This window comes from Rhodnius prolixus, unplaced genomic scaffold, assembly GCF_049639745.1.
Source record: "Rhodnius prolixus isolate KJV_2025 unplaced genomic scaffold, Rpr scaffold_2, whole genome shotgun sequence".
Taxonomy (NCBI): domain Eukaryota; kingdom Metazoa; phylum Arthropoda; class Insecta; order Hemiptera; family Reduviidae; genus Rhodnius; species Rhodnius prolixus.
Window position 1 is genome coordinate 58888429 of NW_027411592.1, and position 18564 is coordinate 58906992.

The window sequence follows — 18564 nt, forward strand, 5'->3', positions numbered from 1 at the left end:
AGAACTTACCTCTAAAACTGTCGTAGTTCTGTTGGAATGGCTTAAAAATGCTAGAGCACTTCTTACTACACGTGTAGTCTTCAGATTTCGTTTCTTTATCCATGTTGATTTCATAATACGTAAATGATTCTAAAAATTAAGGTTAAATTAATCTTAAATTTTGGTAGAACTTATTTTGTTTACTCAGTATGTAATATTACTGCCAACTCCTCGAAAACATACATCTTGTATGAAATAAATAAATAAATAAATTGACGAAACAGAAGTGTAGGGCGAGACGGAATCCATTATTAAACTCGAAATTTCTATACCAAAATCTGAATTGGATAAATGTTCGAAACCGATGCATGTTATGACGTTTAAAATCAAAGATATAACTGCAATTAAAAGATCTAAATTTATTCAACTTATGTGCACTTCTGATTCTATGCTTAAAACTTAATAAGAACTTCTACATTATTATACGCACAGTTCTAAATAAGCAGAGATTAGCTTCAACCAGGACTGGTTTCGCCATCGTTTCTACAGTCGTCATAGTTGCTGCTGTGTTCACAAAAATGGCCGTGAATAAGAGAAAATCTGGGTACATCTTTGGTGGTTTGCTGACAGGTTTTTCCCGAACTTTTGAAGCCAAAAATCTAGCGCAGGAATGCAAAACCTTTTCTAGGTTCAGGTCCAGATGCTTTGAAGTGTAGGTAGAGGAGGGCTGTCGCAGAATCTCCAAATCAAATTCTCCAATATAAACCTCCCACTGCAATCAATGTAAATTACAATTATTTAAATTTACAAATTTTCTTAAAACTAAAAGATCTGGGTTTGAATGTCAGGTAGAAGGCATTTAGTCTATATTTATTTCTTGAACTTGTACAAAGCAAGCTCAAACTTGGCCCGAGATTTTTCAAAACTACCAATTTATCTCTCTCTTAACAAATATATGTTTAACAAATTTAAAGAGTGTGGAGAGAAAAGCTGTGGAGACGTTTTCCAGCGATTTCATGAAATAAAAATAAGCCCAAGATACTGAACTGTAGGGGTACCTATACTAAACCGTTTTTTCCACCCCTTCTCACGATAAAGTATAAAGATAGTTGCTTTTTAAGTGCGTAGATATGTTTGCCTAGAAAGTGAATCGTTTCGCTAATTCGAGCTGTTTGTGTTAAACAGTTTTAATGAAATCCAACATTTTAGAAAAAAAGTTCAGTTAAAAAAATAATTCATAATTGTATACATTTCCTCTAATTTATTTTTTTATAAATATATATTTAATTATTTCTAACTTTTTGCAGTAATATTCTGATTCTTTTAAATTATTTCACTGGATATTCATTGAATTACAGCTAAGCTTAATTGCAAACGTATGCATACAGCAAACTTCTACATTTTTATTAACTTCTGTTTTTTGATTTTTTGACTTTTAAGGTTAATAATAAATAAATTTACACTCATTTGTAGTTTAAATACTAAATACTAAGTTTGTAGATTAAATACTAATAAAATCAGGATCATTTGCATAGCTTCTTTTCTTTACTTACTCTTCCATTAATTTAAGTGTTAAGCAAAATAAGTCATCAGAAATAAGCCATAACCATATTGAAATATCTGTATCTTAGCTGAAATATCTAGTTTTAATCATTTTCATTCTTTTTAAAAATTAGAGAATAATTTCTTCAAACATTGTCTTAATTAAAACTTACAAAACTATCAAAACTTATCATTTTAATTATAAGCACAATTAAAGATTTTATACGCCTTTTGGTCCTTATACTTTTTCTTGGACATTGAATAACCAAGTTATTTTTTTAAAAGTAATTTCAATTTTCTCCCAATTTTCTTTGAACGCAGTTTTCACTATTGATTTTTTTTTGTTAGTTAGTTTTTGATCGTGTGTTTTAATTGATAGTTTGTACGGATATTTTTGAAGCTTGATATTGAGGAGATTGGTATAATGTTAGAAAATTATCTTTAAAAATACAATATTACTCAACTGGTAAAAAACAATTTCTCTTTTTATATTTAAACACTTTCTACTATCAACCATTAACTATTAAACAATAATAAGTATGTGTGAACATAGTTACCCAATACAAGTAGATTTTCATCCTGAAAAACTTGAAAATCAAAATAACTCCCAAATAAAATTTAAGGAAACAAGCTAGTTTACGATGCCAACCCAAGAATGCTCTACAATCAGGGCCTGTTGCATATTGAATACATGATCACATTCCTAAGGTTATAGTTGGCGTAGGTTATGTTGTCAGTTTGCGTTTTGATAGAATTTTTTAATCAGTATCGTTATGTGTTAATCTTTTCATTCAACATAAAATGGGTGTAGTTGAAACACTTTTAAACGTAAATCCAAAACTATATGTGAAAAGCGATGAGAGGATATTAACTGATGCTGATAGAGATGAAGATGTAGTGGATGAATTTGATGAAAGAGAAGTTTTCGGTATCCTTTATTTTATGTGATTTTTAGCTGTCACCATCATACTTTTTAAAAAATTATTTGTATTGTTTCGTTATTATTTTGGTGCATAGATAACCTTTACTCTTAAATCAGATCTAATTAGAAATATCAATGATCCTGAACATCCATTAACTCTAGAAGAATTGAATGTGGTCGATTTAAACAATATTAAGGTATGTATCTTGGGATCACTGGCCTCTTTTTGCAATTAGTTTCTAATTTCGATTTCCCATATTTAGCATCAGCTAAACTTCTCTGGTTAAATATTTAGTCCAAAATTCTTCAGACGTTGTTATCCCGTTCTTGGTGTAACTGGAGCGGCATCCTTTTCTGTTTCAAAATGTTATGTTATTTTTAAACATAAAAACCATTAATTAATGGTGGTTTTGTTAAAAGTTTATTTACTCAAATAATAACTGTCGGAGCTGCTTTTCTTCAATTTTGATATTTCAGCTTAGAAACTATTATATTCGCAAGTCACTGGTGAAACAATGATGTGCCACAAATTTTTCGATACACTATCATTATTACCAGCTTTATATGCATCGATTCCGATTAAATTTATAATTTTAATCCTTTTTTTTCCCCTAGGTAAATAATGAGAAGAATGAAATAATAGTACATTTCACGCCCACCATACCACATTGTAGCATGGCTACGCTGATAGGTTTAACTATTCGAGTTCAGCTACAGAGATCATTGCCTGCACGTTTTAAAATTAAAGTGCTGATTTCACCGGGTACTCATTCAACTGAAGATGCCATCAATAAACAGCTGGGAGACAAAGAAAGAGTTGCAGCTGCCACTGAAAATACAGCTTTAGTTCAAACTATTAACCAGTGTCTAGCAACTGTGGAGAAATACTGCTAATGAAAATTAAGAAATTATATTTTGTACATACTTTATTTTCTGTTTTAAATAATTTATTTAACTAATTACAAAAAATAATAAAAATGTGTTTGTATTAGTGTCAAAGTTGATAGGTTACCTTCTTTATGGAGAATATTCTGCACTATGACCTTTAATTAAAGTATCTAGTGCCCTCCACTAATACCATATTATAATAAAACAGATCCAAGTTCTCTAAGGAGTTGAGGAAGAGAAGTATGAGTCGACAGTTAAATATTCTGAAGTAGATTCTTCTTTTATTTTATTTGACAATGTACAAACTTCACAATCTTCTCTTATCTTCTAATTTTTCTCATTACAACTTTTCATTAAAAAACAAAAACTTTTAACCTTAAAAATAATAAATTATACTAAAATCTGTCCTATAAATGTTTAAGTGAATGAGCAAGAAAATTGTGGTTTGCTGTTTTTATACTGAATTTGCTCAAGTTAAAATATAAATAATTCTTCTTCTCCTACCTACTGGATATGAATACTTAAGATTATACTCAGGGTCTTAAAAGTCTTAAACAACTAAATAAAATAATTCAAGATAGAGATTTAAGCGATGAGAAAATTCAAAGGATAGAGTTTTAAAATAAGTAATTAAAGCTTGAAGCATTACACATTAATTTATTCATTATTAATACATTGAATTCTAATTTTAGCAAACACCGGTTGTAGAAACATAAATTTGATTAATATCTTTAAAAAGGGTTAACATGGTTTAATCATTTTTTAAATTAATACACTTCAATTTTGTTAAACAGGTACTAAAAGTTGATGAAATAGTAAAAAAATTCTGTACAATAGACTTTCATTATGTAGAAGAAACTTTCATTATGGATATTTTCAAACTTGATCGTTGTTTCTTCCTTTAGGACTGCTGGAAGAAATCAAACTCTCTTCTCCTAAGCTCTTGTGGATCCACAATACTAAAATAGCATTTCGGATTCATCTAAATCTGACATAATGCAATATACACAACACAAATCTGGCAATAATCTTAAAAAAAGAAACCTCCTAAGCTCTTTCACAGTTGATCCTGTACCAATCGAAGGTCTACAACATACTTTCCCAAATTCGTAATATAATTATAAAATGGAAGTTCACAGATTAAAAAAAATAAATAAAGAGTTAATCTTTTATGAACTTTATCAGCTGTGTATAATGTGATTGGTGAGAAATCTCAGAACTTCTAATTTGTCGCCAATATTTCCAACTTCTTGACAGTAGCTTTTTAAGTAGAGATCGTCAAATTCACTACATTTTTACTAATAAATCAACATCATGATGTATAAAATTCGCGAAAGCCGAAATAAGGAAAACAGGCATGCTTTGACCGGATTAAATGTAGATACAAAGAAATTATCAGTTTATGAGCGCACTATAGTGTAGCTTACATTTAAACATGTTTATTTACACGTTAGAATACAAATGCATTTACTGTTTGAACCACTTTTCACTCAAGATTCCGATTGATTAGAAATTATAAAGAAAGAGTTGTGCACCTTTTTTTTTTTTATCCACGGCACATCATAAATTTTATATTTATTCCGTTTGGTAGACATCAAAATTTTATGGACATATTTTGCAATTATATTTACTTTGTGAAGTTCTAATCTGCTTTACTAAAGGCTGAGGTGTTGCACCGGTGCTTTGAATTTTATTAATTTTTTAATGAGGTGTACTGTTCAAAGATCAAAACAAAAGATTGAACTCTTATCATCTAGTAGCACCTCCAAATGATGACACCGCTCTCTCCTAAGGAAAGTTCTAGAAAGAGCAGAGGGAGTCCAGTAGTAAGATAGTTTGTAGGAGAAATGAAAAAAAAAAACAGGAAGATTCTGGATAAGATATATCACCTTCCCATTTCTGGTAACTAGCCTGGCGTTCCGATGAAGGATGAGGAATCGGCTATTGGAATAATCATTCCCTAGTGTCAAACACAGCCCTTCCTCTTATATCCGAGAATATACATTCCTCTTCCAATGGTTACATACACACGGTCAGGGTTAGGCAACACGTAGAGGCAAGGAATGAAATTCTTCAATACAAAATTCGGCTATTTCCACACTTAAACAACTAAAATATTTTTTCTGCCAGATAATTCAACAGGAATACGCTTTTTTTTTACAAATGTATAAAGTAATCCTTAGTAAAATTTGTGATGATATAACTCATTATAGCATTAGTTTTAAATAAATATATTGACCGAATAATTCTGTACTTATTTGAAAACAATACAAATAAATTATATGCTTTACAAAGCTCTAAACTAAGAATACCTGAAATGCCAAGAAATTAATTATGTTTTATTTATAATTACTATTTAAAATGAGATTACCCTGTTATTTTCAGAGATTTTGTTTGATATCTTCGTCCAATGAAAAACAATTGATTTTATTTTCACGGTGGAGATGAATACAAGTTATCATGCTATTAACGGCGTAAGCGTTAAACGGGCATACCTTTAAGAAATAATATTAACCCGTTGCCGCACACTTTTATTTTGATGATCGTGCTCAGAAACACACTTTTTTTTTTTCTCAATTGTTCATGACTGCCAGATGGAATCAAGTGTAAGTTGTATGTTTGGAAGTAAAAATTATCACATTTGGCCACGTTTTTCCAAAAAAAAAAAACTCTCGACGGCTATAACCGTCATTTGCTCATCATGTCATTTTTTCTCTTTCCAGAGCAAATGACGGCTATGACTGTCGTGACGACTATACAGCATTTGCTTTACTAATTCAATAATTAACAAAGTGTATGCGTTAGTACACTTCGTACTAACGCTGTACTTTTTTTTATTAATTAAAATTTGCACGACGGCTATAGACGTCGTTTGCCTACATATCAACAAAGATCGGACGGCTATAGCCGTCATTTGCGGCAACGGGTTAAGCGGCTCATAGTAAAAATTGTCTAGTACACAACCACGAAACGTTGCCAATCAAATTCCCATAATCGGTAACGAATATATTTACAAAATTTTCCATGCTTTCCTAGTTTTAAATTTTTCTGATCAGAAGAATATAATAATAATAATAATTGTCTTTATTAATTAATATTTACATTTATCTTCATAAATAACATAAAATTAAAAACTTACAATATAAAATAAATAAATACTTAGAATGCTTTTTCTATTTTTAACTAAAGACTTAACTCTTGGTCTCTGATCAGAAGAATATATAGTCTTCTTAAGATAAATAAAAGGTTTGAAATAAATTAGGGCGTACCAAACGATCCGAGGAAATGTACCATCGACTTTAAATGCTGCTGTTATTACGGCAACCTTTTCATCGTCTTCTTACACTTTTATTTAAGCCAATCATCTTTAAGTGAAAAATATAGTAAAATTAATGTATAGGCATATTAAAAAATTCAAAAGATTTTCAAGGTTTTTCCCCCCCCTAATTCATTGAATTCTCTATCAACAAACTCGAACAAAAGTAAGAGAAATCCTCAGTGTTCATTTAATTATTAAATGTTTCATGCTTACGATTCAATAAGAAATATAGACTATCATACGAAGTGGAGGATCATAGCCTCCATGTCAAGCTACCACAAATCAAGTCCGTCCTGTAGTCGTATGATCTTTTACTTACTTTTTGAGGATAAGTGGTATTATTCATTTTTTCTTAATAATAAAAATTTAAACTTACAAACAAAAATAATCAAAGAAAAGAAACTACGTACATATTCACCAATTCACTAGCGCATACATGAAATATAAATATGCATACACGAATAACCAATTCTGCGGATAATCTTCAGCGTTACGTAGATAAATAAAAATAATTTTAAAAAAACAGCTTCTTTCTACTTGTTTTTTTTGGGGGGGGGGGGGGACTAATTGTGACTAATTAGATCATAACGGTAGAAAATGTTCGTGTACTACGTTTTGCAATAGTAAATTTAACATATTTTAGTTCAAACGATAGATGGCAGCCAAGATCATTCAATAGTTTTGCATCTTCAACTGGTATATTAAAAGCAAAATATATACCTTTCGGGCTTACATTATAACTTCTCATTGACCAACTGTCAAAATTAAATCCTTTTTTACCATTTTGTAGTTTTATAAGTTTTAAAATATCTTCTCTGCTACGTGTACATTTTTGTGCAAATGTTGATATTTTAACAACTTCACAAAGTTTATCTCTACGCATATACAAATTTACACCATTAAGTGGTGGTAAAGATTGTTTAATAAGCCAACGAAATGATTGCTCTGTACGACAATCAATACAAAACTTACGACCACCATCTCTCAAACCAGAATTAATAAATTCTGGCATCTCATTTGGATTTCCACATGTCACCATTAGATCAATAAGATTGCTTCTCAGGATATCTGCTTCATGAGGAGTAATTTTTTCAAAATTTGGCTTGTGTATCACAATGATCAGTTCTTCACCATTACTTAGAAAAGGATCTGCCGTTGGATATTGATCATCAACTGTTGTAGGTTCATTATCTCTAAACCTGCTCTCAGATAAACGTGCCTCTATTTCATTTGAATAATTATTTACACGTTCAGAAGCTTCAATCTGATGATCAGGTTCACTGAAGTCATCTGTAAACTGACCATAGTCCAAACTCCTTTGCAAATCATACCTATCCGCAACATCTCTAACAGTCCGTCTGGAATAATAATTATTCGGGGCATATTCATCTTGATCAAACAAATCTGCTCTTCTTTCGTTAATTACTACTTTTCGATTTCCTAAAAGACCTCTTTCATCAGCATAATCCACTCGAAGCCCCAGACCTGGATTAAAAGATTGTTCCTTACGTAGTGGCTCCATGTGAGTTCTGTATTCATTCACCTGACAATGATCAACATTTTGAGTTAGAGAATCCTTCGGGTTAAAGTTAGATCCTTCCACAATACAATTCACTCGAAGCCCCAGATCTGGGTGAAAAGATTGTTCCTTATGAGGTGTCTCACTAGCAGTCACATATTCTTTCGGTTGACGTTGAACAAAATACATAGATAAAGCCTTCTTTGGGTTAAATTGACGTTCTTCAGCTCCTCGTCCTTCACGATTATTAGACTCAAGGCAACCAGGCCTGGACTTCACAGGCAAACTATCAGTACTTACTGCTTTTCGGTTATATTGTAATTCCATATCATAGCTACTATCTCTTCGAGTTCTATTACCACGGTTATCTTCTCTATAGACATCGTCGCGATCGCGATTATTAGAATCAAAGCAACCAGGCCTGGACTTCACGGGCAAACTATCAGTACTTACTGCTTTTCGGTTATATTGTAATTCCATATCATAACTACTATCTCTTCGAGTTCTATTACCACGGTTATCTTCTCTATAGACATCGTCACGATCTTGAATTTTAGCCATTCTTATATTTGGCCGACTTATCCGATTGCGGAGGTCATATAAATTAGACTGTCTTTGTTGAATCATGTTGAATTGTGAATTCTGATAAAGCTCATCATCCCGAACAAAACTATGGTCGTTACTCTCAGTAACATGACCACCAACAAAGCCCATTTGACTATCTTTCCGTCTAACCGCCACATCCCAATCAAAAAGTTTATTAAATCTGTCTAACATTTCATTTTTACTTAACATAATAGCAGACGGTGCAACATAGTTCTCTGAAGGAAATGCTGACGTACTGGGCATATCTTCATGATAATTATTAGGTGGTGGAGATGTACCGCTGCTAAAAATTGGTGGAGGAATCCGCTTTTTGCGTTTGTTGCGTTTTTTCCTCGTTCCTTCGTTAAGTGTGTCCATTGAGAAAGGAGAATCTGAAAAAGAAAAAACATTGCTGAAATGACATGACATTGATTACTGAGAATAATTTCGTCTATAAAATTTTTTTTTTAGTTATCGTTTTTATTAAATCTCAGCATCGTTTTTACATCTCAGCTATTTTGCACAATACTTATTTAAAATGATTAATAATAACGACCAAGTCATGGGTCTTTTTTTTTTTAAAAAAATATTAATGTAATTTTAACAAGAAACCAATTCAAATGTTAAGCAGGGTTTAAAAGGCGTGAATCATAACTTATCAGACCTAAGAGACCTTCGAAATTTGTAAATAATATTTAGCCAAGTAATATTGAAAAGGAAAATCAATGGGTGAACCGAAATGTGCTAAATGGGAAAAGTTGAAAAAAGTTTGTATCTGTGAATCCAAAGACCGTATCAATGAGTCAAGATTGTGTGGTGGAAACGTAACACAAAACTTTATAAGTAGAAGTAAAATTTATCTGATCAAATCTGATGATTTTACTGCTGAAGATGGATGGAAATCTGAACGTGTCGGAATGAAAGAAAATAATATTTTGATGGAATGAAATCATTGGTGCATAATCCACATATGCAGTTAGTTGTTGGATACAACAAGTACTTCCTGAAGGCTATCAAGGGCTGGTATAAGTACACACTTAACGTATTTGTCTTTAAGGGGGTGAATCAAGCGAATTATGAGTTTTGGCAAAAAACAAGATCACCAATTTGAATTCTGCGTGTAGGTACCTTTTATTTATTGAAAAATATTATTACGCAGTAAAATATGAGCCCTTGTCCACGATATCTAATTTGGTACTTGGATGTTAAGTCTTCTCTAAAAAAAACTGTGATTATTTTACTTTTAGTTAACGGTAAAAAATACAACTCTGAACTTCAAAAATGAAAGAAAATAAAATAAATTAATGGTTTACTGGATAGGATTTCAGCCCGACGTTCTACCGATACGTAAAAAGATAATAATTTTATTTTATAATTTTCCCAGCTCTTTGATGATTTGCTTTTACTTACTTCTAACCCCCTCACAAACACCCCGGTTATATGCCCCTGATCCCTCGCAACGAAATTTTATAAGCTGCTAAACACCAGTATGCCCTGCTACTTCTTGACATTTACAGCGAACTGTATTTAGTAGAACATTTAACCTATCACTACATTGGATTGGCAGTTCTCTTTAAAAGCAATTCCAATCCACAGGCAGTACATTTAATAGATAATTCGCGATATGGTTAGTACTTAATTGACGATTGAAATGTGACCGATTGTAAATGTTCCCAACATTAATGCAACGTATCAAATTTTTTTCTTACTCAAAGGGCGTAACTCATGATCATCTTCAAACTAACACTGGAACAGCGCCGTGTTGCCCTTCTAGAAGCAATGTCATTAGTTTTCAGACGATTCTCGGCTTAGCTAAGTCAAACCCACATTAAAGTGAATTTCCCACCATATTATTTAATAAACTAAAACAATATCAAATTGAAATAATTTATATATACTACTTAAGGATTCTTAATTGTGAAACACCACACGTAAAAATGGAATTATGTTAGTTTTTCCCTGAAAATCAAAAGGCTATGAATTACTGTTTATAAAAAGTCAGCCTATATTTTCTTATGTAGAAAAGGAGGAAATGAAAAAAACTATAGCACTAAATAAAATATAAGAATGCTAACCTTTCCTGGTCGTACTTAGATAAAACTTTAATAGTAAATGACAACGATTAAGCGTTTGTTAACTGTACTGTATATTTTACTAGCAACAAGCATCTGACACTACCTTGTACGCGCCGCAAATCGCTTACAGCTGCAGTGGTGCAGTGTGGTTATAGTCAATTAATGTCACATTGATAGTTAACTAAAACTAGACATAAGTTTAAACAAAGAATATTAGTTGATCTGCCGACGACGTAAAAAAATTATTACTTCTTTTTTGAACTAGCAATAACGTTTACAACACCTCATATTTTAGAAAGCAAAACATACAGATACAAAGTTACTCTTTTTTCCGTATTGTAACCAAGTTACTTGTTATATAACTAAAAATAATTAATAACTATTTTGTTGTCAAGTAATTGTTACTATATACAAATGTAAATCCATTTTAAATTCAATTAACAACTGAAAAAAATCAGCTGTCTTGCAATCTTGTAATTTTGATGGCGTTTGGTGGCGTCTCAATTAGTCAATTTATGGGATTGTTATTTTACTCCATTGCTATTGGGGTGTAATGATATTGTACATTAAATCGCTTAATAATGTTATCTAGGTAATAAGATTAAAGATATATTCTCTCATTGCAGAAAATAGTGTACACATAGCATTCAAATTATCGGGAACATTAACAACGCCTTCCACATTTAAAGGATTACCCGGCAATTAACTATTCTAGAGGATTTTAGGTATGTACCTTAAATAGGCTGTGATTGAAGGAATAACGAATTTTGTTTTTTAAATTATGCACGTATTTAAAAAAAAAAAGAAGTTTTCAAACTTTTGGCTAAATAGTTATATTAACTTGCCCCTTTGTAATCAGGTTTGTATGAGTTCTGTTGAGTCTAAAACTTGCCTTTTTTATTTATTATTTTTAGAATGTCAGACGTAAAATCATTTTTCCACCAATGGTGCGTGAAAAAGGGAGCTGATCCGACTTTTGACGTAAGGCCAACCGGTAAGAACTCATCAGTAATTAACATTTTTTAATTATGTTTGAATTACTTTAACTTCTTAATTCATTACCAGAATAAATATTTAATATATTAATTTGTCATAAATGACGTAGTTATTAAAGAAGCCATCCAATGAAAAGTTCTATCATTTTGTTCACATTGAAAAGTCGCTTTCAAGTTGGACATATTATGTGCCTCTTAACATAAGTTTCTTCATATTAAATGTTTTTTAGGTCCAAAACATCGACAGAGATTTTTATGTGAAGTTAGAGTTTCGGGTTTCACTTATGTTGGTGCTGGTAATTCGACCACCAAGAAAGATGCACAATTCAATGCTGCTAAGGATTTTGTACAATTTCTTGTTAGACAGAACATTGTTGATGCAAAGGATGTTCCCACTGAGGTAATTTACTTTTTTTTTTTTTTTTTTTTTTTCTGTTAACTGCTGAGTGACGAAGTTTTGCCAGTGGTATCAAATTTAATTTTTCATGCAATACATACATTGAGGGTGTAGTTACACTTCGATAACATAGGATTGATCCTACTGGAAGTTTTCCAAATCACTGAAACTGAAGTACCACTAATTGCATGTTTCGTTTTTTCCTCTCCAGTTTTTCTCTTAAATGAAAGTCGTACCTTCATACTTCGTAACGTTGTCTCTTCAGATACCAAGGTTTTTATCTGAATCCGTTATCCCGACGTGCTACTTTACTGAAACTATTTTTTAAGATTTTTTTAATTTATTTTTAGTTACTTATGTAAAGAACTATCACTTTTACCTTGAAACTTTACTCGGAAAATTTATTTTTTTAAGGAACCTTAGGGTATCTCAATTTAAGCACATCTCTAAAATGCCTCTTCAAAACATTCTTTTTTAAACGTATTTTTCGAAAGTCTTTTTCGACTACTATATTTACTCGAAACTATCGTAAGTTTTGGGGTTGTTTGATATTAAAACTGTAGGCTGTATAACCTGTAGATTGATCGATGTATAAGCTATTCGATGTATAACGATTGAACTGCATAAAAAAGCGTGTAACTTTTGAAAAACACCCAACTTTGATAAATTGAAAACATAAAGTGCATTGCAAATGGCAAAATTAGTAATCCAGTTCACTTAATTGCTAGGGATATTGTTCAAATTCCAATCTAGAAAAAACTTGTATTTACCATTCAAATGAAGATAATTAGAATATATAGGTTTTGTGACCGTAAATTTATTAAACTAAGGATTCAAGCATTGGCGAGAAATTGGAGACGAGTTGTTGTTTTTAATTGACCGATTCCTTGCCAATCTTGAATCCTTAGAAGTTAATTTAGCTTCGCTTGAAGCTTTTATTTAGTAAAAATTTGAATGTAGATTTCTTGGGGAGGGGATATTGGGAAACCTCTCTGTACTTTGTAGCGGTACATATACCCAGAAGGGGGTTTATACCAATGTAAATGTAACTATGAATAAAAAAAAAAAAGGTTACTAAAATCCTAAGTTGAGAAAAAAAATCTGCCTGACAAAACAATGACAACAGTAGTAAAAGTCGGGTGATTGTTATTTATCCATATAATATATATGTCAACTATGACGTACGTTAATTGTTTATATAGTTTGTTCACTCATATTCTGTTATGAACCAATCGTAAACAGGTCGCGAATAGCATTGGAGCTGGAGCTGCTGGAGGATTTAAACCGAGTGTTTTTCAACCAGGAGTGGGCCCGAATACAATGGGCTCAGCTTATACCCCATTACAACGGCCAGATGCTGAACGACCACAAACGTATATTGATGTGATTGCTGAACAGAAAAGAGTTGAAGAGGTTTCTTTTTTCTTTATTTTATTATCTTTTTTTTTTTAAAAAAAAACACAATCAAATTCTTGAAAATAGTTGATTATAATGAAACATCAATTTCCTAATCCTAGGCAGAAGATTTAGATGTAAATGCCGCCATCCATGGAAATTGGACTGTTGAAAATGCTAAATCTAAATTACATCAATATCTTCAAGTTCATAAAATTAATGCCGATTATAAGTATACTGTAGTCGGTCCAGATCATAACAGGTAATGGTGAAATAATTTTCATGTACCTACTTCCACTCCACAATAAAAAAAAATTGTTGGCGGAACGTGATTGTCGCGTCTTCATTTTTAAAAGATCTTTTTCATTTTACTAAAAATTTCTTAGTAAGTTTTTATCCGCAAACTGTTTTAATCTCATTTTCTGAAGGGCGGTAAGATCCATTAAAGATCTTGGGCCTCCTCTAATATTAACTACATTTCACTCATACCTGTTCAAAGCACGCAGTCTCTTAGCTTCTTATTTCTAGCTTCCAGATCGTCCAGCAAGTGACGTCTTGAATTTTTTTTCTTCTGCCTTTAGGCTTGCCATATAGGAACCTTTTTTTGAGTCCTTATTCGGTTATCCTTTCCATAAGGCTCAGCAATTCTGATTGGATGAAGTTTTGCCTATTTTGTCAATTTTTTTTTTGGCAAAACTGGCAGTTCATCCGTCTTCTGGGCCTAGAGACTTTCTGACTTTGTTTCTCTAATATCTTCAAGATAATGGGCTGGATTCCAGTTGAGGCAGAATGCTTTCTTTTCTTTTTCAATTCTTTTTAAACGCCTTCCTTTTCCGTACATCTGCGTGGTAAACTGTTGAAAGTTTTACCCCAGAATTCATTATTTAAGTTGTAATTATTCCTCCATGTTTTCAAATGATAAGGCTTACTGAACAATTTATATTTTAATTAGACGGGTCCAACAAGATTAGGAACTTCTGATCTTCTTAATAAACATACTTTCTCATACATATTCCTTAAACTCGAAATATTTAGTTTTAGGATCCTTTCATACCAAACCGCAAATTCATATAAAATTTCCCCAAGTTCTGTTTTAAAACTACAGGGTGGAAAGAAATCTAGAAAAATCCTAGTTCTAATCGGTGAAATCTAGTTTCTCTAGATTTTCATTTCGATACTATTTTTTTCCCCCAAATGAAATCAAGTATAATCCGAATCAAAAGGAAATGCTTAGAATTTAAGTATTGTAGAATTGTAATAGATTTTTTTTTTTAAAGTTATTAATTTATAGGTTTTTATTATAAAGCATTTAAATAATCAATCATGGCTTCAAAGCGGGTAGAAGAGAATTATTTATCATTGTTTTTGGAGAAGATGGAATTTTGTTTATGTTAACAGAATTCCATCTTCTTATCATTTTCATATATACAGTGGGTCAAAAAAGTATGTGTATACACTGAGTTTTCTTAATTTATCTACTGAACTTTTGTTTCTAGGATGACTACACTTATTAATCACTGAAATTGAACAAAATAACAATGAATTTAATGCTCTCATTTTCTTTTATAAACATAAAGAATCGATTAAAAAAGCAGAAAAATAATTTATTGTATGCTAAAAAAAGCATTCATACAGCTGGTTGTTGTAACTGAGTGTATGAATACTTATAAATACGAGGGTCGTTTGAAAAGTCCGGGCAAAAATAAAAACTACTTAATTTTTTGGGGTAAACCTTTTTTATTTTTCAACATAGTCTCCTTTTAGGCTTATACACTTCGTCCAACGCTGCTCTAGTTTGTTGATCCCTTCCGAATAATAGGATTTGTCCAAATCTGAAAAATAGCCATTCGTTTCTGCAATCACCTCCTCGTTTGAATAAAATCTTTTTCACGCCAGCCATTTCTTCATATTGGGGAACAAATATTAGTCCGAGGGAGCCAAGTCTGGAGAATAGGGGGGATGTGAAACGAGTTGGAACCCTATTTCCATTAATTTTGCGACCACAACTGCTGAGGTGTGAGCTGGTGCGTTGTCGTGATGGAAAAGGACTTTTTTGTGGGCCAATCGTGGGCGTTTTTCTTGCAGCTCGGTTTTCAAACGGTCCAATAACGATGAATAATATGCACCTGGAATAGTTTTACCCTTTTCCAGATAGTCGATGAGGATTATTCCTAGTCCAAAAGACAGTCGCCATAATCTTTCCGGCCGAAGGAACGGTCTTCGCCTTTTTTGGCGCAGATTCCCCCTTGGTAACCCATTGTTTAGATTGTTCTTTGGTCTCAGGAGTGTAGTGATGTATCCATGTTTCATCCACAGTGACGAAACGACGCTTAAAGTCCTGCGGATTCTTCTGGAACAGCTGCAAACCGTACTTGCAACACTTCACACGATTTCGTTTTTGGTCAAGCGTGAGCAATCGCGGCACCCATCTTGCGGATAGCTTTGTCATGTCCAAATGTTGATGGAAAATATTATGTACCCGTTCATTCGAGATGCTCACAGCACTAGCAATCTCACGCACCTTCACTCTTCTGTCATCCATCACCATATCATGGATTTTATCAGTGATTTCTGGAGTAGTAACCTCAACAGGGCGTCCAGAACACGTTCAGCGTCACTTGTGCGCCCAAATGGCCACTCCGAAAATTTTCAAACCACTTATAAACTGTTCTAATCGAAGGTACAGAGTCACCATAATGTTTATCAAGCTTCTCTTTAGTCTCCTGAGGCGTTTTGCCTTTCATAAAGTAGTGTTTAATCACCACACGACGAAATTCTTTTTCGTCCATTTTTTGAAAATCACTCGACTTCCTCGATTCAAACGAATGCCAAACACAAAGAAATAGACCGATCTGGCTGAAACTTAGTGTGTGTTCTTCCAAGAGATGCTACTAACTAAACATAACCTCGATACGCGCCAGTGGTGCTATCTCTCTGACTTTGCACGGACCTATCAAACGACCCTCGTACAATAAATTATTTTTCTGCTTTTGAATCAATTCAGTATGTTTATAAAAGAAAATAGAGCAATAATTCATTGTTATTTTGTTCAATTTCAGTGATTAACAAGTGCAGTCATCCTAGAAACAAAAGTTCAGTAGCTAAAGTTAAAAAACTTAGTGTATGAGAATACTTTTTTGACCCATTGGGATAAAAATTCATTTCAATTTTTTGTGGAAAATTATACTCCTCTTTTTAAGCTAAGGTGTATACTTTTTCGAAAAATTATTGCTTCAAAACGCTTCACGCATTTACTGTTTAAGAGTGTGTAACACTTTAAAAATGTTATTTATTATTGTTTTAAAGAGTTACACTCCCATTTACTGTGTACGTAAAGATTATTTATCCTAGTTTTTGAAGCCGTTATTTTTTTTAAAAATTCTACGCGAATTAGAAGCGTATTATTTTTAAAAAAGTAAAGGAAATTGCTAGACATTACAAGTTCGTTTTTTTTTTTGGAAGAATCATCACCAACTCGCCATAACGTTTAAATGAAGACCCTTAAGTTTTTTCTTTTTTTTATATTTCTTTAGGAAAAAAAACAAACAAATTTCGGCTGATTTCTTGTATATTTGTTTAAGAAATCAGCTGAACAAAGATAAATAAATTTAAAAAAAAAAATTGATATTTTGATCTTTAGCTACAGATGAGCTAAACAGAGTTGTTGGCTGCTGATGATTCTTCCAATATAATTATACATTCTTCCGGCGACACTAAATCTTTCATCAAATTACTGTAAGTATAAAATTTATTTTTAAAATGTAAGTTTATATTGGTAAAGTTTGCAAATTAAATGAATATGGTTATGGGTAATAGGCCATAGAAGGTCTTTAGTAGATTCAACAACGCCAGGAGTACTTTTAACCGTAGAACGACAAGGCTGTGTCATAACATGTCATACGTGCGTACATGACACCTACTTTTCTTTAGTTTCAGTGCATGCGAAGGAAAAAAAAAATGGTAGGACAGCCTTTTCGCGTTCAGTATATCCTCTTATTCAGTCATTCAGTGGCTTTCCATTTCGCGGTTTTAAAGTTATTTTGCGTTTCTCCTGGTAGGTGTCATACTTGGCCCTGCCTTGTCGGACAATAATTGCTACATTTTCAAAATTGTGTGGTTGATAGATGATTTTACTCATACAGTGATTCCATTTTTTCATTCTAATTTGGATACTTTCTTCTTTTTTTTCTTTTTTTTCTGCGTTTGGGAAATGAATTTTATAAAAAATCACATCTATTTGGTTCGTCATATCATTTACTCATATCACATTTATTGATTTACATGAGATATACTTTTAAACCCAATAAATGGTTGGTTTAAATCATAAGTGTTGAAAAAATGAAAAAGTTGAGGTAAATTTGTCTCATGATACAGCCTTGTCGTTCTATGGTTAATTGAAGAAAATTTTTTTAAACTTTGTTCACAGCTTCCTTAAAAGTATAGATATTTTTCATTAATGAATTAAGCCAGTGATTTATGGGATCCACAAAATTCATAGTTATCCATTAGCAAAACAAAAATTAATTAAAGATTTTTTTTTTTTTTGAAATTATTTGGATACGGTTGAAATTCTCCTCTTTCCGTTTGTAAAAAATTTAAGCAACATGGTTGTGGTAGTTAATAATTTATTAAAGTTGAAATTAAGCTAAGAAATTTTGCTTCCGTTTTGCTAATAACAAGATTTTCAGTCTTGGAAGCACTAACAGGTACCCTCACTTAGCCAATATTATTTTGAATTACTGTAAAATGGTCAGTACTAATTAGTTTTAAAAACTATTTTAATGGACATTAAAACGTATTAGGACTGCACCAAACCCTGATTGTAAACTGAATAATGTACTGAATAAAATTTAAATTCAATTAATTTTAAAACCAATTAGCTGATTTGGTTACTTCACGTTAAGCTCTGAACCTTTATATTTGCAATATATATATTTATATTGTGTGT

The 18564-nt window shown here is 32.0% G+C and overlaps 4 protein-coding genes across 9 annotated transcripts in view; 2 read left to right on the forward strand and 2 right to left on the reverse strand.

Moving 5' to 3' along the window:
• Positions 1-2200, reverse strand: part of LOC141448572 (beta-1,3-galactosyltransferase 5) — a 46947-nt gene extending 44747 nt beyond the window's left edge. The window contains exons 1-3 of the mRNA XM_074117015.1: positions 2079-2200; positions 470-751; positions 10-129 (exon numbers count right to left, since the gene is read on the reverse strand). The gene's annotated coding sequence lies outside the window, so the exon portion shown is untranslated. The remainder of the gene's footprint in view (positions 1-9; positions 130-469; positions 752-2078) is intronic.
• A 7-nt stretch (positions 2201-2207) lies between these two features.
• On the forward strand, positions 2208-3447 carry galla-2 (MIP18 family protein galla-2). Its single transcript, XM_074117037.1, has 3 exons — positions 2208-2449; positions 2561-2640; positions 3059-3447. The coding sequence occupies exons 1-3, from the start codon at positions 2323-2325 to the stop codon at positions 3335-3337; spliced, it is 486 nt and encodes a 161-aa protein (XP_073973138.1). The 5' UTR covers positions 2208-2322; the 3' UTR covers positions 3338-3447.
• Positions 3448-3590: 143 nt separating this feature from the next.
• The window catches only part of LOC141448557 (uncharacterized), a 40949-nt gene continuing 25975 nt past the window's right edge, over positions 3591-18564 (reverse strand). The window contains exons 1-2 of one of the 3 annotated variants that reach the window (XM_074116983.1): positions 10933-11178; positions 3591-9146 (exon numbers count right to left, since the gene is read on the reverse strand). In XM_074116983.1, the coding sequence (XP_073973084.1) occupies positions 7228-9132 (1905 nt within the window). In that variant the 5' untranslated portion in view covers positions 9133-9146; positions 10933-11178 and the 3' untranslated portion in view covers positions 3591-7227. Of the gene's footprint in view, positions 9147-10829; positions 11179-18564 lie in introns of those variants that run through there. The other 2 variants (XM_074116982.1, XM_074116981.1) reach the window with 2 other exon arrangements.
• Positions 11296-18564, forward strand: part of mle (dosage compensation regulator mle) — a 31802-nt gene continuing 24533 nt past the window's right edge. For 2 of the 4 annotated variants that reach the window (XM_074116958.1, XM_074116959.1), the window contains exons 1-5: positions 11296-11554; positions 11744-11823; positions 12055-12224; positions 13464-13634; positions 13739-13878. In XM_074116958.1, the coding sequence (XP_073973059.1) occupies positions 11745-11823; positions 12055-12224; positions 13464-13634; positions 13739-13878 (560 nt within the window). In that variant the 5' untranslated portion in view covers positions 11296-11554; position 11744. Of the gene's footprint in view, positions 11555-11743; positions 11824-12054; positions 12225-13463; positions 13635-13738; positions 13879-17256; positions 17352-18564 lie in introns of those variants that run through there. The other 2 variants (XM_074116957.1, XM_074116960.1) reach the window with 2 other exon arrangements.